At 37.8% G+C, this 24,505-nt stretch overlaps 1 protein-coding gene across 1 annotated transcript in view; it reads right to left on the minus strand.

Moving 5' to 3' along the window:
* The window catches only part of SLC5A12 (solute carrier family 5 member 12), a 45,258-nt gene that overhangs the window by 6,039 nt on the left and 14,714 nt on the right, over positions 1–24,505 (minus strand). The window contains exons 5-11 of the mRNA XM_035012298.1: positions 24,221–24,375; positions 23,959–24,099; positions 19,171–19,300; positions 17,824–17,912; positions 14,153–14,265; positions 7,738–7,805; positions 2,656–2,742 (exon numbers count right to left, since the gene is read on the minus strand). Coding sequence (XP_034868189.1) covers positions 2,656–2,742; positions 7,738–7,805; positions 14,153–14,265; positions 17,824–17,912; positions 19,171–19,300; positions 23,959–24,099; positions 24,221–24,375 — 783 coding nt within the window. The remainder of the gene's footprint in view (positions 1–2,655; positions 2,743–7,737; positions 7,806–14,152; positions 14,266–17,823; positions 17,913–19,170; positions 19,301–23,958; positions 24,100–24,220; positions 24,376–24,505) is intronic.

Genomic DNA, 24,505 nt, shown 5'->3' on the forward strand with positions numbered 1-24,505 from the left:
TGTTCCTTCAATGAAAACATTGGAGAATGTCATAATGGTCACTATTTTTAGATTTCTAGCAGGAAATTTTCCCCCTCCTTTTAGCTTCTTCTTACCATTTAATCTGTTGAGAGATGTACAACATGATGACTGTAGTTAACACTACTGTATGATATACACAAAAGTTAAGAGAGTACATACTAAAAGTTTTCATCGAAGAAAAAAATTTTTCTTTTTCTTTTTTTATCTGTATGATATGGTAAATTTAATGTGGTAATTATTTCACTATATATAAGTCAATTCATTATTCTGAACTTCTTAAACTTATACAGTTTCATATGCCAATTATATCTCAAAACTGAAGGGAAAAACACCTGTTGAGACTTCGGTTCCCAGTAGAAGAGTTTCAGAAGCTTGACAGGAAAACCTCAGAAACTGGAGACAAAGTGGTCGTTTTTCATTGACAGCGATTAGCTGTCTCCCATATCTCTTCCCAAGTGATTCTGGCAGAGACCCTGGCTCACAAGCTTGGAGTTTTTGTTTGAGTCTAAATACTAGCAAGCATATTTACTAGTCTTGTCATTTAAGGGTTATATTCCTTGATAAACAATGAAAAGTCAATGAGTAATTGAGTCATTTCTCCTGCATAGGAGATAGAGCCCTCTGGCAGTGACCAGAACTGGAGAATAAATCTGGATGCTCCCAGTCTCTGCTGGACAGCTGAGCCTTCTCCGTCAGAGAAAATAACTCATTAGTTTATTTATCCAGGAAAATACTTTCTGATAAGAGGACTGGAATGTTTTGTTCACTATTGTTTGGGGAAACTAAAGCAATGTATATGATTCAAATACTTGTGCCTTGGTCTAGACCAGGGGTCCGCAAACTTCTATTACAAACAGCCAGCTAGGAAATATTTTAGGCTTCGTGGGCCATCCAATGTCTGTCACAACTACTTAGTTCTGCCCTATAGCACAAAAACAGCCATACACAATATGTAAACAACGGAGAATAATTATGACCAGTAAAACTGTTTATGGGCACCAAAATGTGAATTTCGTATATTTGTGGGTCATGAAATCCTGTCTTTTAATTTTTTCCAACCACTTAAAAATGTCAAAACCATTTTAAGCTTGCATGCCTTACCGAAAACTGGATGCTGGCTAGATTTGGCTTGAGGGGTGTAGTTTGCTGTCCCCTGGCCTACCAGTAAAGGGTGAATGGATTTCAGCAGGAGGTTCAACCCTCAGTGATTTACAGTAGCTGCCTAGAAAGCCATCCTGAGAAGGATTCTGGGTTCGTATCCACGTTCTGTGGAAAGAGAACCGTGACTGATCAGTAGTATCAGCCATGGACAGTGACAAGGGGGGAGGTAACCCAAATTTGTAATGTTTACTTTCCTTTACCTGGAACAAGGTGGTTTTCTGAACTAAATAGAAGGACCACAATTCACTAACATAGATAATAAGTTAATGTGTAGAAGGACAAAGATGTTATATATTATATAGCTCATTATTAGTTTTTTCATGGCCAGGATATTGCCTTCCCTATCATCTCCCCAAAACATAGTTATCCTTGTCAACCTCAATATCAGAAAAGTTAATTAAAACAAATAAGACTGTAAGGGAAGCACTACAAATTACCAAATGCTCCCTACCTATCCATGCTCTTTACCTAGCTCCGAAAGATTTATCTAGAATAGAGGTCAGCAAGGGTCAGATAGCTGCAGAGACCTAATTAGATAGATCATGTGACTCAGGCTTCATCGAGCATCCTACAGTATTTAAACAATATGCAGTCAGGTTTTTTGTAGTCAAAGACTTTCTTTTTTTTTTTTTTTTTTAGCCTAAAGACTTTCTAAAAATATATGCATGTATGGACAGCAATAAGTAAAAAAAAATGACAATTTTGCTAGATTGAGAAAATTATGAGTTTTAAGCTATTTTAAAGAGTTACTATTTTTCCAAATAAATGTTCATTTTGATTTATATTTATTATAAGTCATCCAACCAACAATTACTTAAAGATATACTATTAGCTTGTGAGATCAGGATATACCAGGATTGTTTACTCTCCCTTTCTTAAATTAGTTCATTAAGTTAATTAAATTTGTGATAACCTTAGATGAAATATGGAAAAAATAAAATTCGCATAGTTTTTTAAGTTTTCAAAATTTTTTTAACCTAAATTTTTCCTAAATTCAGTATATATTTTAAATTTCATTTTGTGGGCCCTGAATTTAGGGAGGACAATTTAAACCCTAAAGAGTCAACTTTGATGCCATGACATCTGTACTTCGTGTTCATCTCTTACTTTCCTTGTTTCCTGTCTCTAAGAAGGCTTCACTGAAGTCAGAGATAGGAGTTTAGTTTAGTTCTACTATGGAAAATAGCCACCATTTTTTTCCTGGTATAGAGAAATGGTCTTTCCAACAAGTGGGAAGAGAGAGAAAATGGCTGGGCTTCAGTTTTATTTATTTTATTTTTATTTTTCAAACAATTGGAAACGTAGATCCAGGAGCTTTTATTTTACTTATTTTTTAATTTAAATTCAAGTTAGTTAACACATAGTAGTTTATTGGTCTCAGGGGTAGAATTTAGTGATTCATCCAGTGCTCATCCCAACAAGTTGGGCTTCAGTTTTAGCTGGGAATCATGGAGAGACATGCAGGATCCTTACCTTCCAGTTCACAAAAGGGAACAAGATTCCCAGAAAGAACAAGCCCAGCATTGGTCCCCCGCACATGCCATGGATGCTGAGAGCAGCCTGTGGAACAAGACAGATCAGATCAATGTGCCCACTCCCCTGAATCCATGGTCGCCTGGGATCACCCTTTCTTAGACTCGGGATAAAATTTAGTCCTAATCCTGATGGTGGAACTCATTAATCATGTGCTTTCTGGAAGCCATTTTTCCCTTCTGGGGAGATAAGCACTATATAAAATAATAAAAGTACACACAAACATACATTTGTGTATTTTTGTGTGTGTGCATGTATATACATACACACAGGCAATTTGGATTTGGTAGAAGTAGTTTTTCCTTAAGGTGGAACTCATTGATTTGCTTACATTTTCTATCTTGTCAAAAAAAAACCCTTTCTTTTTATAATGTACCAAATAAATGTATCTGTAACTAATGTTTCATATCTTACATGACTGATCACCTATTCTAACTTAGTTTGAACAATTCTATCATTTTGATAATAATAGATTACCCCACTCCCACCATCTCACCCAGAACACCTCAAGGATGTTGAAGCATTAAGTTAGGACATGACGGGGAGGCCACTGGACACTCCAGATCTCATCTCTCATTTTTACAGCTCTATTCTCTTTGAAAATTGAGGGAGTTTGACAAAGCATTTCCGTATCTCTTAGCCTGTTATTGAGCCCACTGAATTGGTAAGGAGTTCTCATTAAACTAATTTTCTGTTGACCTGTAGCCTTTTCTATGGCCTTCCAAGAGTCTTGGACATACACATGCACTGATATGCATGTAAGTGTATGCAAGTGCCATACGTGTGTGTGTGCATGTGCTTATCACACACAGCTAGCTATCCTGCAGTGCAGCCCCTATCTTGTTCTATCAATGCAACTGTAGGACTCTTAGATCAACAACTGAGAAGAGGATGCTCTGAAGATCCTATACATACCTTACGTTTGTCAGGCACCACCAATGTGCCAGATAGTTAAGATGAACTTCCAGGCACTCAAGATAAATGACTTCATTCATCCTCACAATTACCCTGTTTAGTAGGGATCACTAACTGGATTTTATAGATGAGGAAACTGCACTGACGGAAAACATATTAAAGGTATAATTCCATTTAGAAAATGGGAAAGGTAAGATTTAAGAGATATAATCTAGGTTTGTTTGGCTGTAAAACCCACATTTTCTCTCCTAAAGGAAATTTACAGAAAAAAAAAAAAAAAGTCAAGAACACAAACCCTCCTGATGGCCTCCTCCTATTGTTTAAGGGAAAAAAGTTCTTGAAAGATTCCATCACTAATAGTCAGAATATTTGGATTCTAACTTTGGCCCTGCCTCTCATTACTATGATTTGGTGAACCTGCTGTTATTAATTCAGATACATTCTATTTCAGAGAGTCTTCTTTATGAAAAATAGATAGGACCAAGAGGCCGTCAAGTGCCCTCCATCTGTAATGTAATTTTTTTTTCTCTAGAAGGATGAGCTGCAATGCATTGTTATGTTTGTTTTTCCAGGTTAATTTTTTATGAAGTCAATACTGCAAATGGATCTTTGACAAGAAGGAGGCAGATAAGATTAAAGTCAATACTCTTCCCCAAAGTCAATACTTAATTTAATATTCTTGACATTTCCTCTGTTGATTGATAGCATGAATTCATAGTTGCCATGGTTGCTGAATTTGGGAGCTAATTTACTAGTTATTATATGGGAGAATCAATACATTTAGATAAGGCATTTATGTCCCCCTGTGGAGGAAAAACATTAACAATCTCTTAAAAAGTCATCAGCCAATATGCTTCTGGAGAAAAAAAGGGTCTTCACATGATAGAAAGAAAAAAAAATTCAATAGTTTCTGGCTTTTGAAAATATATATTTCTGTAATTTACACAACTAAACTAATTTTAATTTTTATCTTTCTTTTTGTTATTGTTCTTAAGCAGGTTCAATTGGAGGAAGGCTGAAAGCTCATCCAACAGCTTTTTCCTCAGTGGGCAAATCTCACATAAGTCGCTCCTGTAAGCAGGGGGTGATGGCTAAGAACATATGTTTGGGGGGGTTGCCTTGCTGTGCCTTAGCTTTCTCATATATTAAGTGGGGATCACAATGCCCGCTTCCTGGGTTTTCTTGTGACTGTTCAATGTGGAATCTGAGAAAGGCCAGAATAGTGACTAAGCATTCAGGAGCACACAATAAGTACCCCCCAAATGTTATCTACTATTATCCTTTGTTTCTTTTTCTTAAGTTTTAATTTTAATTCCAATTAGTTAACATACAGTGTTACATTAGTTTCAAGTGTTATCCACTATTATTATTATCTTATTGTTATTACCTACCCTGTTAGTGAGCTCTCTGGTTCCTGAGGCATGCCATTTGATTGTTGAACTGTTTAGGGACCCAGAAAGCACTTCCTTAAGTTAAGATAAGAACGTGCTGGGAAGTCATCACAGCCCTTAGCAGAACTAGATGATAATCATTAAAATAGAAGCATAATGGATAGAATGCCCTTTCCCAAAGGGAGCTCTGCAAATCACTAGTTAACGGGTGATCTCTGCTGCTTCTATCTACCCCTTCCCCCTATTTCTGCCACCACCACCACCACCCCCTGCCCTCCCACATATGGTCTATAGTCACATATTTAAAGTAAAAAGGGAGGGCGCCTGGGTGGCTCAGTTGGTTAAGCAACTGCCTTCAGCTCAGGTCATGATCCTGGAGTCCCGGGATCGAGTCCTGCATCAGGCTCCCTGCTCAGCGAGGAGCCTGCTTCTCCCTCTGACCTTCCCCCCTCTCATGTACTCTCTCTCATTCTCACTCTCTCAAATAAATAAATAAATCTTAAAAAAAAAATAAAGTAAAAAGGGGATGCTCGGCTGGTTCAGTTGGAAGAACGTGCAGCTCTTGAGCTCAGGGTCGTGAGTTCAAGCCCCATGTTGGGTATAGAGATTACTTGAAGAAGTAAAACTTTAAAAAATAAAAATAAAAAATAAAGTGAAACAGGTTTCTTTATTTTGGGACTTCCCAGGGCCTTCAATATGCTAAAATGGCTGTGGATTTCTAAGAGGGAATGTAGTGTAGAGCATTTCCCAAATGTCTCTAACATTGGAAACTTGCTTTCTTACAGTATTTCACAGGATGAAAGTCTTCAGAACACACTTTATAAAGTCCTAAGCTAAAACAGTAAAAAGACCTTTGTTGAAGAGGATTCAAGCTGCCCGCCCCTAGCACCACCCACAAACACATACCATGAGTATGGGATGGCTTTGTGAACATGAAATTAAACCTGGCTCTATTCCTCACGTGCACAGGACTAAGGCTTCAGTCTTCCCATCTGTGAAACCTGAACATGAATGTCCCATTATGTTCAAAACAGCAAAGCTGTTTGTAAAATTAAATAGGGGAATTATAAGTGCTTTTCTGTACCTGTTAAATCAGACATATTCAAGGAAAGGAGAGGGCCATCCTATAGACAATATCTCTAGGAAACCAGAACTCAGAATTGCCATCTGTTGCCAAATAGCATCTCCTAAACTGTGTGAACTGTGGGGCCTACATTGTGAACAATCAAGAAAGTGGGCCCAGCAGCTAAGCAGTGGGACAAGCAGATGAGAACATCATTCACAGTCATTCCCTCTTCATAGTCAGCTTTACTTTATACCAGTCTTGGAGGGGTCCTTGTCTATTCTAAAGCCCTTCCTACCACAACTGGAAGTAAGATTAAAAGGCAAACATTTCTGGGAGACAACAAAATAGAGATTCAAATATTCACTAAATTCAACGTCATGATACTTTCTTAATAGTAAATGTTGGGATAAGGGGAGGAAGCAATGGGGCCCAAGGCCTCAGAGTCGATTTGGAAATGTGGTCCCTGGGAAAGCTGCTGAGGTCACTAAAACTGCCAGTTCCACTGTGTGGATGGGCAAACATCAAAGTGCCCCCAAAACTGGGAAGAGATTATCAAGCATCTGTGATGAAACAGTAAGTTCCTAGCTTACTGGAGAGGGCACCGGATTTCCAGTCCCAAAAACTCTTACGTAGACAACTGAATTACCGTGTCCCTCAGTCTCCCTGACCTACTCCCTGAAGCTCAAAATGGGAAGAACAGAATCTGCATAAGTCATCATTGGAAGGATCAAGGAAGATGCACAGCTCTGCAAACTAAAATGCATTCTATAAAAGTCAGTGATTACTCCTCATGCACCCTTATGCATTTCTTTGTTGATGCAACATTTATTGGAAAACCTATGCCATGTTGAGATAATATAAAGGATGTTGAAATGATGCAAAGATACAAGTGGGATGGAGAGGGTCAAAGCAGAATGAGAAGATGGGCTTCTCTGCTGTTGTTTTGAGAGGTGGGTGATTTGCGGAGGGAAGAGAGGTGGCTCGGAAGACAAGGGACATAAACTCAGCCACTGATCAGCTGTGAGAACCTGAGCAGGATATGTTCACTCTTTTCTATAATCATCTCCAAAATGAAGATGCTGAAACAGATTATCCTTGGGGCTCCTTCTAGCATCATCCTTTTCTGGAAATGGGAGTTGGACAGATGGGAGGCAGGTAGAGGTGGACTCCCTCACTCCTTAACTCTGTGACTCTGGGACAATCCCCTCACCTCTCTACTTCTTAGTTTCTTCATCTGTAAAGTCAGTCCATGAATCATAATACCCTGGGAGAAGTGATTAAATTAAGTAATACACTGGGATGGTACCTGGAACATAGTAACTCTTCCATTAATAGCAATTGTTCTGATTTTTTTTGCTATTATAATAATCACTTCTACTTTTATTTCAGGATCATATATTCTCAGATCTGAATTTTAAAAGGGCTTCTAATTTAATTACAGTGTCCCATGTCACTGATTTCCATTACTGGTTTTTAATAGTTTTTCCTTCTGAAAGTAATTTCAGTTGAAACTTTACATGTATGTTTAATTCGGACCCAGTATCTGGGAGTCTCAGCATATGGTGCTTGGAGGAACAGGCAAAGCATTAGCAAAGAAAGTGGGTAAAGAGCTGCTCTGAAATCAAAGGTGTCTTTTTTCTCTTTCATTACCTGCACGACGCCTCCCATGAGGGATGCAGCCACAGCCATGGAGGTACACAGCACGCCAAACAAGAGACCTGAAAGAAAACAAGCTCATGACCATGGTCCAAGATGGCTTTGAGGGGTTTCTTGAGCTCCTGTCCAGGACAGTCTCTGAGGCAAGCCCTTTTGGAAGGATCTCAGTGAAAACTGTCCTGACCATTCAGCCATCGCAAGCCCCAAGAGGGACATGTGGGAGGCTTCGTTCCAGGTCAGGCAAAAGGAGCTGGAAGCCAGCCTCTAGGGGTTTTCTCTCCAGGATTCAGGAAGAGGGCCATCATATGGACACAACATGAAAATGTGGAAAAGGCACTGGTCTAGGCTAATCCAGGCTCCATTAGTGGGAAGTAATTGCAGTTTGACCACTCATCAAAAGTTAGCTGAAGAAGTTACTAACCTTTCTGGGATTCAATAGTTCTTCATCTTTAAGCTGGCTAACAAACTGAGGGTTCTAGAGGGGAGGGGGGTGGGAGGATGGGTTAGCCTGGTGATGGGTATTGAGGAGGGCACATTCTGCATGGAGCACTGGGTGTTATGCACAAACAATGAATCATGGAACACTACATCTAAAACTAATGATGTAATGTATGGTGATTAACATAACATAATAAAAAAAAAGAAAAGTATCTAACAAAAATGTGAGTCTTTCAGCTTTATGAAAGGCCAAAATTTATGATTTATGTAAATAAACATTGTATTATTTGATCCAAAAAAAAAAAAAAAGATGGCTAAGTATCTATACATTTTACCTCATGCCATTTGCAACTCTGGAAAGTTTTTCTAATCTCTTTCTTTAGTGCTTTATTCATACCATCCTTCTGGCCCTGAGTATATTGTGAAATGATTTATTTGTTTACATATCTACATCGGAATGCCTCAAGGGCCATCAGAGTATGGGCCCTGGAGCTTCTCACGCAGGGCCTCCAGGACCAAGGGAGCTTGCTGAGTGAAGAAGCAGATGCCTCTTGTCATCTTTTTAAGATGATGAGTTCTTTTAAACCACCTTTAAGAAAAGAATTGTTTTTATATATATCTTTGTTTAAAAATCATCTTAAAATTGCATTAATTTCCCATTGTAATCCCTAAACTAAATAAGAGATGGGGAAAGAGATGAAGAGTTGGAAATATAGACAGAGACACAGTGACAGAAATGGAGGGAAAACGATTTTGTTTATTCTGTTTGAAATTATCTCTCAGCTAAATATCTAGCTCAGTTCCCAACATGACATGTCATAGTACGGAGTACAGACCATATGTCAGGCACTTTACCGGTGCCAGAGCTATCAAGTCAGCACCTGATTCCTGTCCCAAAGATCTCATGTGCTAGGAATAGATTACACATAAATAATGCATCCAGCTGTGCCTGGTACATAGAAAGTACTGTGTGTTTGCTATTATTATTATTATTATATTTCAAGTTTAGTACATGATATTCATGATATTTATTATCAGAAACTCACTTTTTTTTTAAAGATTTTATTTATTTATTTGACAGAGAGAGACACAGCGAGAGAGGGAACACAAGCAGGGGGAGTGGGAGAGGGAGAAGCAGGCTTCCTGCGGAGCAGGGAGCCCGATGCGGGGGCTTGATCCCAGGACCCCGGGATCATGACCTGAGCCAAAGGCAGATGCTTAATGACTGAGCCACCCAGGCGCCCCTCAGGAACTCACTCTTAAAATGAAATTATGCTAGCAACTTTCAATGCAATATTTTTCAACTTCTCAATAAGCCAGAAAAATAAGGAAGCTCACCACAACACTAAAAACCAAGTTTGATCAATCAAAACATTTTGGAATTCTAAAATTATTCTCATTATCTTTAAAGAGGATAGACTGGACTGCAAAAAACAATGTTTGCCCTGATTCTGAACCGCTTCATGAATAAGGAGAACTCTGCCTACCTGAAAAAAATAACAAAAGACATGTTTTCTGTCCACTACAGACTTCCCTTCTGCTGGGCCAATAGTTATATGTTAAATGAAACTCTAGGCAGTCATCTCTCAATCCAGAGGTTCTACTTTTTTGTGCTGACCAGAGAATTGATTCATTCCCTCTCTCCCCCAAACATTATACTTCCACCAGATCACAATCAATAGAAACCATCGAGGCAGGAAATTTAGGGGAAATTGGTGGCGGTTCCATAGAGACCTGGAGTGTATGGCACCTCAAACAAAGCAGTAAATGTGGGAAGGAGAGAAAGTTCCATAGTTGCAGCAAATGCTATGGATATTCCAAGTGTGACATCAGCTCAGAGGATCAGACAATAAACCATAGGCATAAAAGAAATTTCTACTGTCATCCAGCATATTTCTGAATATCTTTTAGAAATTGAGAATTGTACTGGAAGTAATGCCCATTCACCTGCTATTAGCTTTAATCCATTGTGCAAGATAGTGAGTAGAATCAGGCAATTCACCTACCTAGTTAACAAACATGTGATCAGCACTGATCTCTCCTTGTTCAAGCGTACGTAGAAAAAAAAGAGAAATGCAGGATCCATGCAGAATATCACCAAAGGAATGAATATATTAACCTAAAATCTGAAATACACAGTATACTTTCTAGAAATAATTTACCTTAGGAAGCAGAAAAAAAAGTATTTAGAAACTGTTTAGCAATTTTAATATGATGCAAAAACACATAGACTCAATGAAGCAAACAACTTCAGGTCAAGAGAAAGCAAGTGAGGTGAAAAATGGCAAGATGGGGTGCAACACCAATAAATTTAGATGAAAATGGGTCCAAGTGAGCTAAGAAAGGACTATAAAGAAATTAAAAATGGTAATTGACCAAGCACTTCCACTCCTAAGTATTTACCAAATAGAAATGAAAATATGTTCACAAAAAGACTTGTACAAGAGAATTCATAGCTCCTTTATTCATTATAAACTCAAATGAAACACCCTAGGTCCATCAACAGAATTAGAAGTTTAAAAAACTGTGGTATATCCATACACTGTCATACTATTCAGAAATAAAAAGGGATGAACTACTGATATACAAAACAACACGGATAAATCTCATAAACAAAAACATGCTGAGTGAAAGGAGTCTTACAAAAAAAAAAAAAAAACAGCGTGTACTGTGTGATTCCATGTATATGACATTCTAGAAGAGCTAAAACTAATCTATGGTGGAAAACATCAGAATAGTACTTGTCCCGGTGGGGGGATGTGGGTGGTGGTGGCAGAAGGATTGACTGTAATAAGCAAGAGAGAACTCTGCAAGGTAATGATGATTTTTATCTTTAGTGGTTGAGTTACACAGGTATATGCATTTGTCAAAACTCAGCAAATGTATACTTACCATTTGTCTATTTTATTGTAGGTAGATTTTACATAAAAAGTTTTAAGCAAGTATTCAATTCTAGTTAATAATGTGTATGCTAAAATAATTAGGGGGAAGTACACTAATATCTGCAATTTACTTTTAAATGTATCAAATATATGATATATTAATGGATGGATAGGGAGCTGGATGGATATATGAAAAAGCAAGATTAGGACAATATTAATGGAGAATCTAAGGGGTATATATATATATACATATATGAGAATTTATGGCAAACGTCTTTAAATTTTGCTGTAAGATTGAATTTATATAATAAAATGTAAGGAACAAAATACAATCGCAGAATTAAAATCATGATTGTTAAGAAATTTACTTTGTGAAAAACTCAAAGTAACATCAAGAGAAAACTTGAGTTCTTCAAGTGTGCAGAGAAAAAGAAAAAAGTTATGAAAATAAGAGAAAAAGTAAAGCATATGGATAACTAACAACCCAAATTAGAAGAATATTTAAGAATAAAGAGGTGATAAAACTCAGTATTTTCAGGCACTCACTAAAAGAAAACCAATTAGAATTTTGAGAACCAACAAGGGTTGGGTAAATGGCCAGATATGTGCTCTCTACAAAACAAAACAGAGAAACTATAGGTTTTCCACTTTGATAATAAACGCTTTAGAAGATACTATGGAGAAAGCATCCCATTCATAATACCATAGAAAGGAGAAGAAAGAAAAAGGAAAAGTGGAAGAAGGGAGAGGAGGAAAAGCTGAAGGAGGAAGATGTGAGTGTAATTAACATCTAGGATAGAAAACATGATACTACTAAATAGAAAAATGCTATTGCTAGATAGAAAGCTTACAAAGATGTCAATTCTTCCCCAAAACATTTTTAGATTTAATACAATCCCATTGGGATGGAGGTGCAGCTAGATGGCATACAATAAAGTATTTTAAAGTCAATCTAAAGCATAAATAAACATGTATAACCCAAAGTTTGTTTTTGCAGGAAAAAAGTAAAGAAGAGCAACAATAGAAAAAAATTTTAATTTTAAACTAAAAGTGAGAGGATTTGCTCTAGCAGATATTTTAAATAAAACACTATAAAGCTATAATATACAACAAGATGGTATTTGTCCTGCAATTGGTAATTCAGTTTAATGAAAATAATATATAAGATCCTTAAACAAATCCTTACAGATGAAAGAATCTTATATTGTATATTATCATCACTGAAATATTAACAACCAGTGAAGATTATCGGATTAATGATGCTTAGAAAATTGGCTGACATAGGTAAAAAAAAATTTAGATCCTCTTCATAAATCATAAATCAAATAATTTGAATACATTTAATATTAAATGTGAAATATAAAATCATTTACAATCTAGAAAAAATAAGGAAATCTATAAATGGGTTTTGGATGGGAAGAAATTTGTAAGCATAAAGAAATGGATAAAACAGTAAAAGAAATGATACACATATTTGATCAAATATGTAATTATAATTTCTGTACATCAAAAATGTATTTTAAAAAATCTGGGGGACATTCTGCAATATACAAAGGTCACATTTCCTTTATACATGAAGAGATTTTGCAGGCAAAATTTCTAATATCTCATCGACAAACAGAAAGCATAGATTTTCACAAAAAATACAAGTGGTTATTCATAATCTGAAAAATGTTCAAAATTCACTATAAATCAAAAAATGTAAATTAAAGCAAAATGTGATGTTATTTTGCCCATGAATTTGGCCAATTTTTAAAAATACTAATGTCAAGTGCACAGAGAAATATGTCACTACTCACTGCTGCCACACATAAATATTATTAATTGGGCCACACTGGAAATATTTTTCATAATATATATCCAGAACTGTCAGTGAATTTGTATTATTTGATCTGGTAATTTTCTGTTGGGGGTTTTTACTAAGGAAAAAATTATGGATGCCATCAAAGATTAATGTATATGGGTATCATCACAATGTTACAAAAAATGAAAAAAGATTCTAAAAAGTAACAATATAAAATAAAAAAGTAAGCCATTTTGTAGACTATAGAGCAAACATTCAAAAACCATGTTTTCAAATAATGCATAAATGACACAGGAAAATGCAGGCACCTGGGTGGCTCAGTTGGTTAAGCGACTGCCTTTGGCTCAGGTCATGATCCTGGAGTCCAGGGATCAAGTCCAGCATCGGGCTCCCTGCTCGGCAGGGAGTCTGCTTCTCCCTCAGACCCTCCTCCCTCTCATGCTCTCTGTCTCTCATTCTCTCTCTCTCAAATAAATAAATAAATAATCTTTAAAAAAAAAAATGACACAGGAAAATGCTTGCTACACTCTCCTAGGAAAAAGAACCAACCAGAATAAAATTAGGCATAATTTTGTTTAAAAAGTACATATATTTTCTCCAATTACCTACATTTTTTTGTAATAAGTGAATAAACATATAATTTGTTTATACTGAAAAAGAAGTAAACTCTGTAAAACTATAATTCAATATGATAAGTGCTACAGTGAGCATAAACATAATATGCAACTGTGTGATTAAGCAAGGAGCAATTATTCCTTGAAGGGAGGTTACCAGGAGTTTGGTAATCAAAAATTCTTTAGAAAAGAATTTGGCATAATGTATAAACTTGTCAAACCCCCAAGTTGTACACCTGAAGCTAATGTAACACTGTGTGTCAACTATACTAAAAATAAATACATAAGTAAGTAAGTAAATAAATAAATAAAAATTATAAAAAAGAAAAAGAAATAATTTGACTTTATTAGACAAAGTGACTGGCCGTAGTGAGCAGAACATCTTCCCATGTAGAGGGATGAATATGGTCAAAGCAAGACATATGCAAGAGATGTTGAAGTGATGAGTCTAGAGTGTGGGGTGAGTACAGAAGAGTGTCGAATAGAAGGTTGGTGAAAGGTAAGCTAGCTGGTAATTCTTGCCTGTTACCCTCCTGATATCTTTGGAAGTGTGAATCCTTATGTGAAATTCCTCATACACTCGGTGTGCATTTGTGCCTGTGAGTCCTGAGTAACATGTACCATATTCACATTTCATGACATGGAGTAGAAGATGAATTGGCTCTACCTACATAAGCCTTTACTGCTCCAGGTGCTCAGCTTGTCGGAGAGATGGGGAAAACAGCTCTTGACAAAGTCCTCAAAGGTCACCGTTGCTAAGGCATTGATGCTGGCAGCCACGGTGCTACAGGGAGAGAGAAGCGAGAACATAGTCCAAGCTAAATAAAGCTGACCAGCCTGCCCCATCATTCAGGGCAAACAGACAAGGCAGGGCTCTAGAAACAAAAAACAGATGCAGACATATGTCCTTCTTCTGGGACTTCAGGTGGGCTACATGGCCTGCCTACTCACTCTTCAAAGCTGCCTCTGTGCTTTGTGCTCTTTGATTTCTTCAAACTCTAGTGAAGAAGCTTGATGTTCATGCTCTAATACCTACCAGTGCCCCTGAACAAGACATTCAATGAATTAGCAGGCAGTAAAAAGTTGTGTGTGTATGTGTGTGTGTATTTAGGTTGGACTTGAAGCAGTGACTATCCTAATCCAGGAATCAGTACAGTTTGCCACTCATTAGTCATTCATTCATTCCTCCATTCATACCATTTATGCATCTCTTCATTCTAGGTACTAGGCATACCATGGTGAACCAGAAAAACATAGACCTTATACTCGGCAACACAGACATTCAACAACCAATTACACAATTGATCACAGTTGTTAGGAAGGAAAATAAGGTGCTACGAAAATATGCCTTGCAGGATCCTAAGCTGATTTGAAGTTAAGGGATTCTTCCCTTAGGAAATGATGATTAAGATAGACACTGAAAGGACCGATGCAAATTGGGAAAAAAGAGGTTCTAGAGCAAAGGGAAAATTACATTTAAATGCCTCTAGCTGGAAAGCTTATTGCATTCAACAACCTGAAGCCCCCAGGGTGGTAAGAATGCAATCAGTAAGGGAGAATGGAGCAAAAGATAGGATGGAAAATGGGCAAAGACTAAAACTACATAAAGATTTGATATTCTCTCTGACTTTTCAACCAGAGTCCAGTCTTATGGCCCAAAAACTCACTTTGATGACAGAGAACCTGGACGTTGAGGTTTTCTTTTAAGAATAGCATGAAAGCTTGGGCGCCTGGGTGGCTCAGTTGGTTAAGCGACTGCCTTCGGCTCAGGTCATGATCCTGGAGTCCCTGAATCGAGTCCCTGGATCGAGTCCCTGGATCGAGTCCCTGGATCGAGTCCCGCATCAGGCTCCCTGCTCGGCGGGGAGTCTGCTTCTCCCTCTGACCCTCCCCCCTCTCATGTGCTCTCTCTCATTCTCTCTCTCTCAAATAAATAAATAAAATCTTTAAAAAAAAAAAAAGAATAGCATGAAAGCTTATTTAATTCCTCATACAGACCAGGAATATTTTAGGTAGTAGAATAGATAACAGTATTAAATTCATGTTATGCAAAATCACAACCACAAACAAAAGTTCTGGAAAAGAAACCAGCTGATGAACAAAATCTGGCCATCTGTTTGTAAATTTTCCGCTGATATTCAGTAGCTAATTGTTTTATTATCCTCCAGTCCTCATCTGAAGACAAGCTAGAGCTGTGCCAACAGCATGGGAGAAAATTCAAACTTTTTCTTTTTTCTGTAATGCGGGATAATGGTACCATTAATTTTAGCTGTAGCTTACTTTAGTTGGAATAGTTCCAGGTCCATCACATGCAAAATTAAAAGTTCCTTTCCTAAGAGGCAGATACAGCAAGTAGAAATTTCCTAAAACCCATTTCTAGGGAATTGAAACTGTAAGTACTTTGAGATACATTCCCTTTTTCCTGAGAATCAATGCATGGTGCGTGTTTCTTGCCAGACTCCCCTTCTATCTGCAGCTCCATGAAAGTCAAATAAGGAAAGTAGGTGTCCAAATAAAAAGAGTCCACATTCCCAACAGTTTTGTCTCAAAATACATCATCTGAAAGTCTCAAACATTAGGGTTGACTCTCAAATCCTTTGAGAGAGAGGAAGCAAAACGCTGAATTTGGCCCATATAGAACCTCTCCTGCGTTGCCTTTGTAATCAGGTATATTATCCATATGCCAATTTCTCAGATTCTAAAGCTTCTTTAAGATGATAGAAATCTTTCTTTTTAATTTTTCCTATCCCTCAACCACTATCTATTTATTGTATCCCTATTCCTGTCTTTTCCTTTCTCAACTCAACATCTGACTTAAGGTTGTAGCAGAAGGAATCTCTCTATAGCATGGAGTGTCCACTGTGTCCCTCTCTTAGAAGTTTTGGGCTTGAGACCAAAAGAGCCATCCATTCTCTTATGGGGGAATTATCTGTTGACAACTACATGTTCTTTAATCTGGAGAGACTCAGCCTTAGAGTAAGAGAAAAAGATAAATAAGTAAAGCTCTATAGAGAGGGACAAAATAAAAGCTAGAGTGCCACCCTTCTTTGTGACTGATCCTCTGGTGCTCATTTTTTCTGTCCCAAGTTTCCCTGAGATCTTAATCTCAACACCACGGAATAATAACACTTTGTGTTACTGAAGCAAAATCCTAAAAAGAATATTAGCAAAAATAATTCAGTAGTAAACTAAATCAGAATTACACCAGAAGCAAGTTCAAGTCATTATATGAATTCAAGGATATTGCTAATTTGGATATATGTCAACATATTAATATGCCAAAAGTTAAAAAAAAAACACTTCAAAAATGCCAAAAATTTAATAAAATTCAATATCTCCAATAAAAACTTTCCTAAAAGTAGAATAAGTATATGCATTTTGTTCTTTTTTACAATTTATTAACTTAAATGATATTCTTTTTTTAAGATTTATTTATTTATTTTAGAGAGAGAGAGTGGGAGCACAAGCAGGAGGAGCAGGAGAGAGAGAGAGAGAATCTCAAGCAGACTCTGTACTAAGTGCACAGCCCAACACAGGGCTCCATCTCAGGACCTTTAGATCACAACCTGAGCCCAAACCAAGAGTGGGACCCTTAACTGACTGAGCCACCCTGGTGCCCCTTAAATAAGTATTCTTAAATGTAAATAGTATCTTTCAAATTAAAACTTGATATCACATTTAATGGTAAAATCTAAGAGCCATTTACTCTTTTTCTCCTCACAAAATCATGCCCTACCACAAAATCATGCCTTACCACTTCTACTGCAGACCCATCAGGAAGAGAGGGACTAGACCTTACACAGGCTTGACCTTGTACTTGGATACTACTCTATCCCAGCCAGAGGGAAAGCACCTCTTTCCCCCCAGCAACCACTCAGCCAATGAAAAGCCACCATGCTTTGAACTCCCGGTTTACTCCAATTGGTCTTTTAGTTCATAACAGCCTTCCCAACTTACTCCTTTTCTCCTCAAAAAGACAGACCTCTCCTTTGTTCCTCACACTCACCTATGGTTTTGCCTCAACTTACTTGTCCCTTATTGCAATTCTCTTTTATTCCCCAATAAACCCATTTTTTGCTGGTAAGATCATTGGTGGTTTTTATTTTTAAGGTTAACACTTCTAATACCTTCCTATTGATCTTCAAATCCAAACTACTTCATGAAGTTTCACAAGTTTCCATCTCATACAACAAAGCATTCATCAGGGCAGCTGACACACAGTAAGTACGCAGTAAGTAGTGGTGATTATGACCACCGTCACCCTTGTCACCTCACTGGCCTTGCCATCACCACTGTCATCAACCTCCACATCGTCAGAGCGGAGAGTTGTCGATATACTAACCTCAGAGTTCCGCTGAAGGCACAAGCCACGAAGAGTCCAGGCAGTCCTGGCATCGTGGAAAATATCTCCATGACGAAGTATGGCATCAGCTGAAGGAGGTAAAACAAGATAGGATTAGTGGCCTTAGCAGCAGAGTCTGAAATGTGAAAACATCACTTTCTAGCAAAAGGAGGTGGGAAAAAAAGACAAAAAAATAAAATAATAGAGGAGTTTGCGAAGACTCAGGTTGTTACATGCTGGCAGTTGAGGTTATGATTAATCCGATTTCATGGACCTGAGGTCCAGCTCCAGCTGGAGGGGAGGTGGGGGGTGGGCAAGGGCAGCTGATATTAGGGAAAAGGGTTGGATGGACTTTAGAAGGTTCAGGAACTTGTTTTATTTCTCCTATGTTTGCAATATATGCCATTTTCTTGCCTGTCTACCCTTAATGTTAGCAGTTAAATCCTAACAACAAATGCTTAAAACTCATCTTCAGGGAATCTAGGTATTATGGGTCTACCTTGTAGTCAGATTTGTGAGAGAGGAGCCCCCCTGGGATAGAGGGGACAGTGGAATATAGAGCGGGGAGAGAGTGATGGTTCCTCTTGAACACATCCTCCATAAATGGAGTTTTTGAAAGCACTTTTTAAAAAAAATTTTATTTTATTATGTTATGTTAATCACCATACATTACATCATTAGTTTTTGATGTAGTGTTCCATGAGTCATTGTTTGCATATAACACCCAGTGCTCCATGCAGAACGTGCCCTCTTTAATACCCATCACCAGGCTAACCCATCCCCCCACCCCCTCCCCTATAGAACCCTCAGTTTGTTTCTCAGAGTCCATAGTCTCTCATGGTTCATCTCCCCCTCCGATTTCCCCCTTTCATTTTTTAATGTAGTATATTGGGGTGATGGTGTTTAAGCTATGATGAGAAGCCATGAGCAGAAGCTATATAGAATTAAAGGTAATTTTCTTCAATTTGAGAATAAAACATCTTTAATCAACCTTGAGACATACAGAAAAAAAGAATTGAAAGTCTGCATTGACAACCAAGCCATGGGTTCAAGCCCAACTTCCACTCTCCCCAGCCTTGCCCTGACCCCTGGCCCCTGGCCTTATCTTCATGGACAAGGTGAGATACCTTTTTACGTGTCACTCCACCATTTTAAAACCTGGTGTGTGGTGATACCACCCAAGAGGAGAAGAAAGAAATCAACTCTCTTGGGCTTAGGAAGTGGCTTGAGATCCAGGTGGAAAAAAAGGAAGAACCCATATTACTCATTCATGGCCAGAAACCATAATACTCATTATGAACTCATTCATCTCAGCCATTTCCCCACTGGTCCCAAGCGAACACATACCTGGTCTGGTGCTGAGATAATGCCAGAAGTCCAAGGGTCACAATCTCTGAAGTGGGAGTACATGATTAAGCCAGAGAAGACAGCACACACCAGAATGATCCAGAGACCCAACAAGTTAAAATACAAGGCTCTAGAAAAAAACACAAAGATCTATTGGTAGCCTCTACACCATATCACAGTATGATAAAGACATCACCCAAAATCCATGGTAAAAATTTTGGGGGATTTTTGCTATAAAATAAAATTCCACAGCCTTCAAGAATCACTACACTTTATACTTTTGCAATTTTTGTTTGTTTGGGAACGTTACACTTTTAGACTGGTGACAAAATTTGAATGAGGTAGATTTTTGATGGCTTTTCTTTTGAAATTAGGAGTTTTTCTGCAAAATCTCAATGTGTGGTGGATGAAATTTCACATACCGATCACTCATATTATATAACTTACAGTGATTTTCCCCCCACTCAATTCATAAAACTGTCAAAAAGTGAACTTACATTTTAACACCTTTTCTTCCAAAGGGATAATGAGATAAATGTAGAAGTAGACACATTTTGGAAATAATCACTTTGGAGACTGATTTAGATGAAATTTAAAGTTGAGGGTTTTTTTTTAAAAAGATAACAGAAAGTATGCAAAACCTAAGGTCATTTTACCCATATTCTGGGGAGCAATTCTTTTTATTTGTACAACACAGAGATACACTTAATTCCAGTTTGAGTGCTTTGGCAGTCTCCTATGGTTATTTTGTATTCATTGTTGGTTTTTGAAAGTCAAAATATTACTAGTTTTCGGGGTTTTTTTTAAAAAGATTTTATTTATTTACTTAGAGACAGTGCGGGCGGGAGGCAGAATAAAAGGAAGGGAGAGAATCCCAAGCAGTCTCCACGCCCAGCACAGAGCTCAACATGGGGCTCATCTCAACAACCTTGACATCATGACCTGAGTTGAAATCAAGAGCCAGACGCTTAACCGACTACACCACCCAGGCGCCCCACTAGTTTTCTTAATCTCAGGGAAGACTAGAAAGTGGGCTGGAATTTTATAAACAGCCGCATTCTGGAGAGTTTCAAAGGGCCAAGAGAGCAACAGTGGGAATTTTCTTGGATCAAGTCATTGTTCGAAGGGAATCAGATCCATCCACATTTAAATGTAAGGACACACATTAATTTCAAAGCCTCCGAAAAACCATACTGTACAGGTGTACCTAGCTTTCAGAAAACCCTTGAGCCAAACTACTCATTTATGCAGCAAATCTGGTTAAATTATTCTCTCGTTTGGAAGCTTCTATTTCATACTATTTACATTAGAAAAGGGACTTATCCTAGAAGTTACTTCCTTTAGAGTTTTCTAACAATGTTTCTTGTGGAGTTGTATTGGCTTGTTTTTGTTTAGAGGGGTTGATTTAAAGATAGCCTTTTGGGAATACAATTAATATATGAGGTGGTCAATACCTATTAACTGCCTTGATTGTACTCTTGCTATCCTCCCTTCTGGGCAACTTTATTCAAACCTTTACTTAGGCCACCTCCTAGAGAGCCCTCCCTGACCATCTTTTTCTGAAACTGCGTCTCTGCTCTTTCTACTTCTTATACTGTTTTACATCTTTACAGCACTTATCATTATCTAAAAGTGTATAATATATTCATTTGCTTATTATTAGTTTCCCCCACTCAAACAAACACAGTGCTATAGAATTGTGCTGGCACTTAGCAGACTTGAAATTATTTTTGGTAATAAATAATTGAATGAATGAATGGTAGAAATTCAGTACAATATGATTATACTCCTCATATCATTTATTTTTTTTAAAAGAACCTTGGGCCGTGAATCAGAAGACTTTATTCTCAACCATCTGATGTTAGACAAGTCATATGACATTCTGAGGCAGTTATATCATCTGTAAAAAGAGTGTTAACACACCTGCTCTACTTCTATTATGGGACTAGTATGAGGAATGAATGAGTTACATTCTGTAAAAAGAGATGTAGGTTATATAGCCATACATTCATACATTACCCAAAACAATTTTAAGCTTCACCAGTCAACTATGGGAAATGAGAAACCAATGGCAAAATTGTACTGAATGTTAAAGTCCTTGTGTTGTGAATTTGTTTTTCATTAGAAATGGACTTTGATTCTTTACGGAATCTTGTAACTTAAGCCACTTCATTGATTCATTAAAAAAATATTTATCAGGCATCTCTATATACCAGCTCTTCTAGGCCCCAGGGTAAGGCAGTGAGCAACACAGAACCCACCCTCATGGAGGTTAAATTCTGGGATTAGAAACAGATCATCACTGAAATGAAATAAATGAATACAATGATTTTAGATGTAAATGAGGAAAATAAACTAAGGCAGTAGGAATAGAACAAAAGTGACTTGTGTGGGTGTGCTCGTCTTAGCCAGGAGATGGGATGGAGATGGGAAGGGACTAGAGAACATGCATCAGCCCCTATTACCCTCATGGCACCTTTTATGATCAGCAATCTTTAAAGATAAACTAGAAACAAGAGGAGGTGAAGTCAGCTTCCAGGGAGCACATCTAAAATCACATGGTGTGTGATATTATTTCCAGGTGTGAGGAAGGTCAATAAAGCTTAACATCAATCAGTGATGTGAGTAATTCGTGAGTAAGTAATCCGCATTCCTGGCCATGAAATATGCACATATAATGAGTCGCTCCTGGTTTTAACCCATGGGCACATTCAGTATGAACGTTATGGATCTATTTTCACCTATGTATGTTTCAGGATGTATTTTCCCCAAGTAGCAGAGCTTTCCTTAAACTCTGATGGAATGTTTTAATGACACCAAGCTCTCAGATAATTGAACGGAAGTAGAGCATTTAATCAACATCCTGCACAGCCTCCTAGGTGAGAGCAAACTGGCAGCTGGCTCCGAGTGGCCTCCTGTTGCCCCCCATAGTGACCTTGAGGCTTCAGCTGGGTGACAAATGACACATCCCCACTGCAGGCTTCCTTCCACCTGCATGCACTTCAACTGGACTGGCCATTTTGACTGATTTCTCTTTCCTGAACTGTAGTAACTAAACCAATTTGGATTCTCTCAGGGAAGTCTTTTCTAAAGAGAATTTTTATTTTTCCATCTTTCCTTATTCTCACAAAATTCCTATCATAGCTTTGGTCCTTCCACAGAAGTGGGGATGGGTGGAAGCAGAAGTTGCAATCCTAAATGCTTAGGAAAGTGTGTACATTTTTTTCTCCATGAATATCTCTCCTTTTCTGACAGTTCTCATACCCATTAAATAGTCATGCAATAAATTCCAAACCCCAAGCAACTATTATGAATGTAATTGTATCAACTTTTGCTTGATTTAAACTAACTCGCTAAATGAGTCTTAAAGATACACAAACACAAGCACACACTTGGGAGTACACACTATTATTGTTGTAATGGGGGAAATTAGACATGTTCACAAGAAAAAATAATATAACACAAATACATAAGATTAAAAACAATCTAGATGTAGCAGAGAATTATTATTTATTTCACCAAAAGATCCTTTTAGAGATATATCAACTCTATTTTAGAGCAGAATTTTAAATGAATTTTAATTTTATCTATTTATTTTTGTGAAGTAAGCTCTACACCCAATGTGGAACCTGAACTTGCAACCCCAAGATCAAGAGTTACGTGTTCTACCAACTGAGCCAGCCAAGTACCCCTAAATGAACTTTAATTTTAAAGGAATTGTGAGATCAAAGTCACACTTGATCTTAAATACATTTCCAGTAATTCAGCTATTTGATAAAGTGATGATCTTGTATGGAGGGTTTGTTAACATTATTTATTGTAATAGGATATGAATATGTTATCAGCAAATTAATGGAATACTAGATAATGCCTTCAATTCTTCCTTCTGTGAGTGTGTGAAATATATAAGAAATATAGTCTCTTTTGGAATTCAAGTTACAAAATAGTGAACCATGTCCCAGCAATGTTATCTTCTATTCAGCCTATGCATTGAAAGTATTTTAAAATCAGTTGGGGAAATATTCACAGTGGCTGTTTCTCACTCAAAGAAAAGTTAAGGACATCCTGACAAATCTGGGGATGCTGGAAATTTGGACAGAACAATGAGGATAAAATGTCCATTTTAGATGCATGTCTAGCTTATTTCTGCCAGGTCTGCAGAATAATACAGAACTTCCTTCAATCCCTGTTCTAGAGCATGGGATGCTTGCAGGGCTTGGAAGAGGCTTCCCAAGCTGTGCCCCTGCTGGGGTCTGTCAGGGCGAGCATGCCTGGCAAGACTGGTGACTGCCGGCTCGGCGGGAGTTGGGTTGGCAAAAGCCCCGCTGTGACTTACCTCATTACCTTGGCTTTCCTTCTTTTAAACCTCTCCTTGGAAAATTTAAGGATATACCCATCAAAGAAAAATAGAAGCTGAATTGATTGAGACCACAGGCTGAATCAAGTCACTCATAAGGGCTATCTCATCACAGAAACTCTGAGGAGGCAAAACATGCTATTTACCTCTGCATTGCCACCCAGGGCACCTAATTTCACTTAGTGAGTTCTCAGTAAGTGCAGGCAGCAAATGGTGTAGAGGAGAGCAAAGGCAGAGAGACGGAAGTTCAAACCCACTTCCTTGCTGAGATGGGAGTAGTAATGCCTGCCTCAAAAAATTGCTTAGAGGGTTAAATAAAACTTTCCATTTCTCTCTGACACACACACACACACACACACACACACACACGGAAGCATATAATAAGTATCCAATAAAGGCTAAGAAAACTGAAATGTTTATTTATAACTTACAGTTTTGCATGTTTTTCTGTTTTGCAAGAGATGCATCGCTGTATGGTAGACTGATTAACTCCATAGATCCCGAGCCATGTAAAAGTTCCTCCCACCGAGATTGTCCAAAAAGTGTGCCGCCTGAGAGGATCTACATCAAAGCTATGAGGCAGAGAGAATTGAGTGAACAAAGATGTTCCTTTGATGCCCAAATATTATTTTAGTTAGCTGAGGTTATACAGCTAAATCTTTATAAAACATGAAAAACTAGTATTGGACATACTCAAATATATTTAGTCGAGATCCATTTGTTGATTGTTCTATGACATTGTGTAATCCTCCAGCATAAGCTGATCCTTGAATGAGAACCGTTAAAAATCCCACAATCATGACAACCATCTGAAATGTATCTGTCCACACAACTGCTTTTAATCCTCCCTGAAATGGAGAGAATAGATGTGAGTTCTCGGAAAGGAAGGCTGCAAGTCCTCCAATTCTTTACAACCTCTCTGCTGATGCAATCTTTCCTTCCTTCCTTCCTTCCTTCCTTCCTTCCTTCCTTCCTTCC

This window comes from Mirounga leonina, unplaced genomic scaffold (genome assembly GCF_011800145.1).
Source record: "Mirounga leonina isolate KUSES-001 unplaced genomic scaffold, KU_Mleo_1.0 Mir_166, whole genome shotgun sequence".
In the NCBI taxonomy this organism is placed as follows: Eukaryota; Metazoa; Chordata; class Mammalia; order Carnivora; family Phocidae; genus Mirounga; species Mirounga leonina.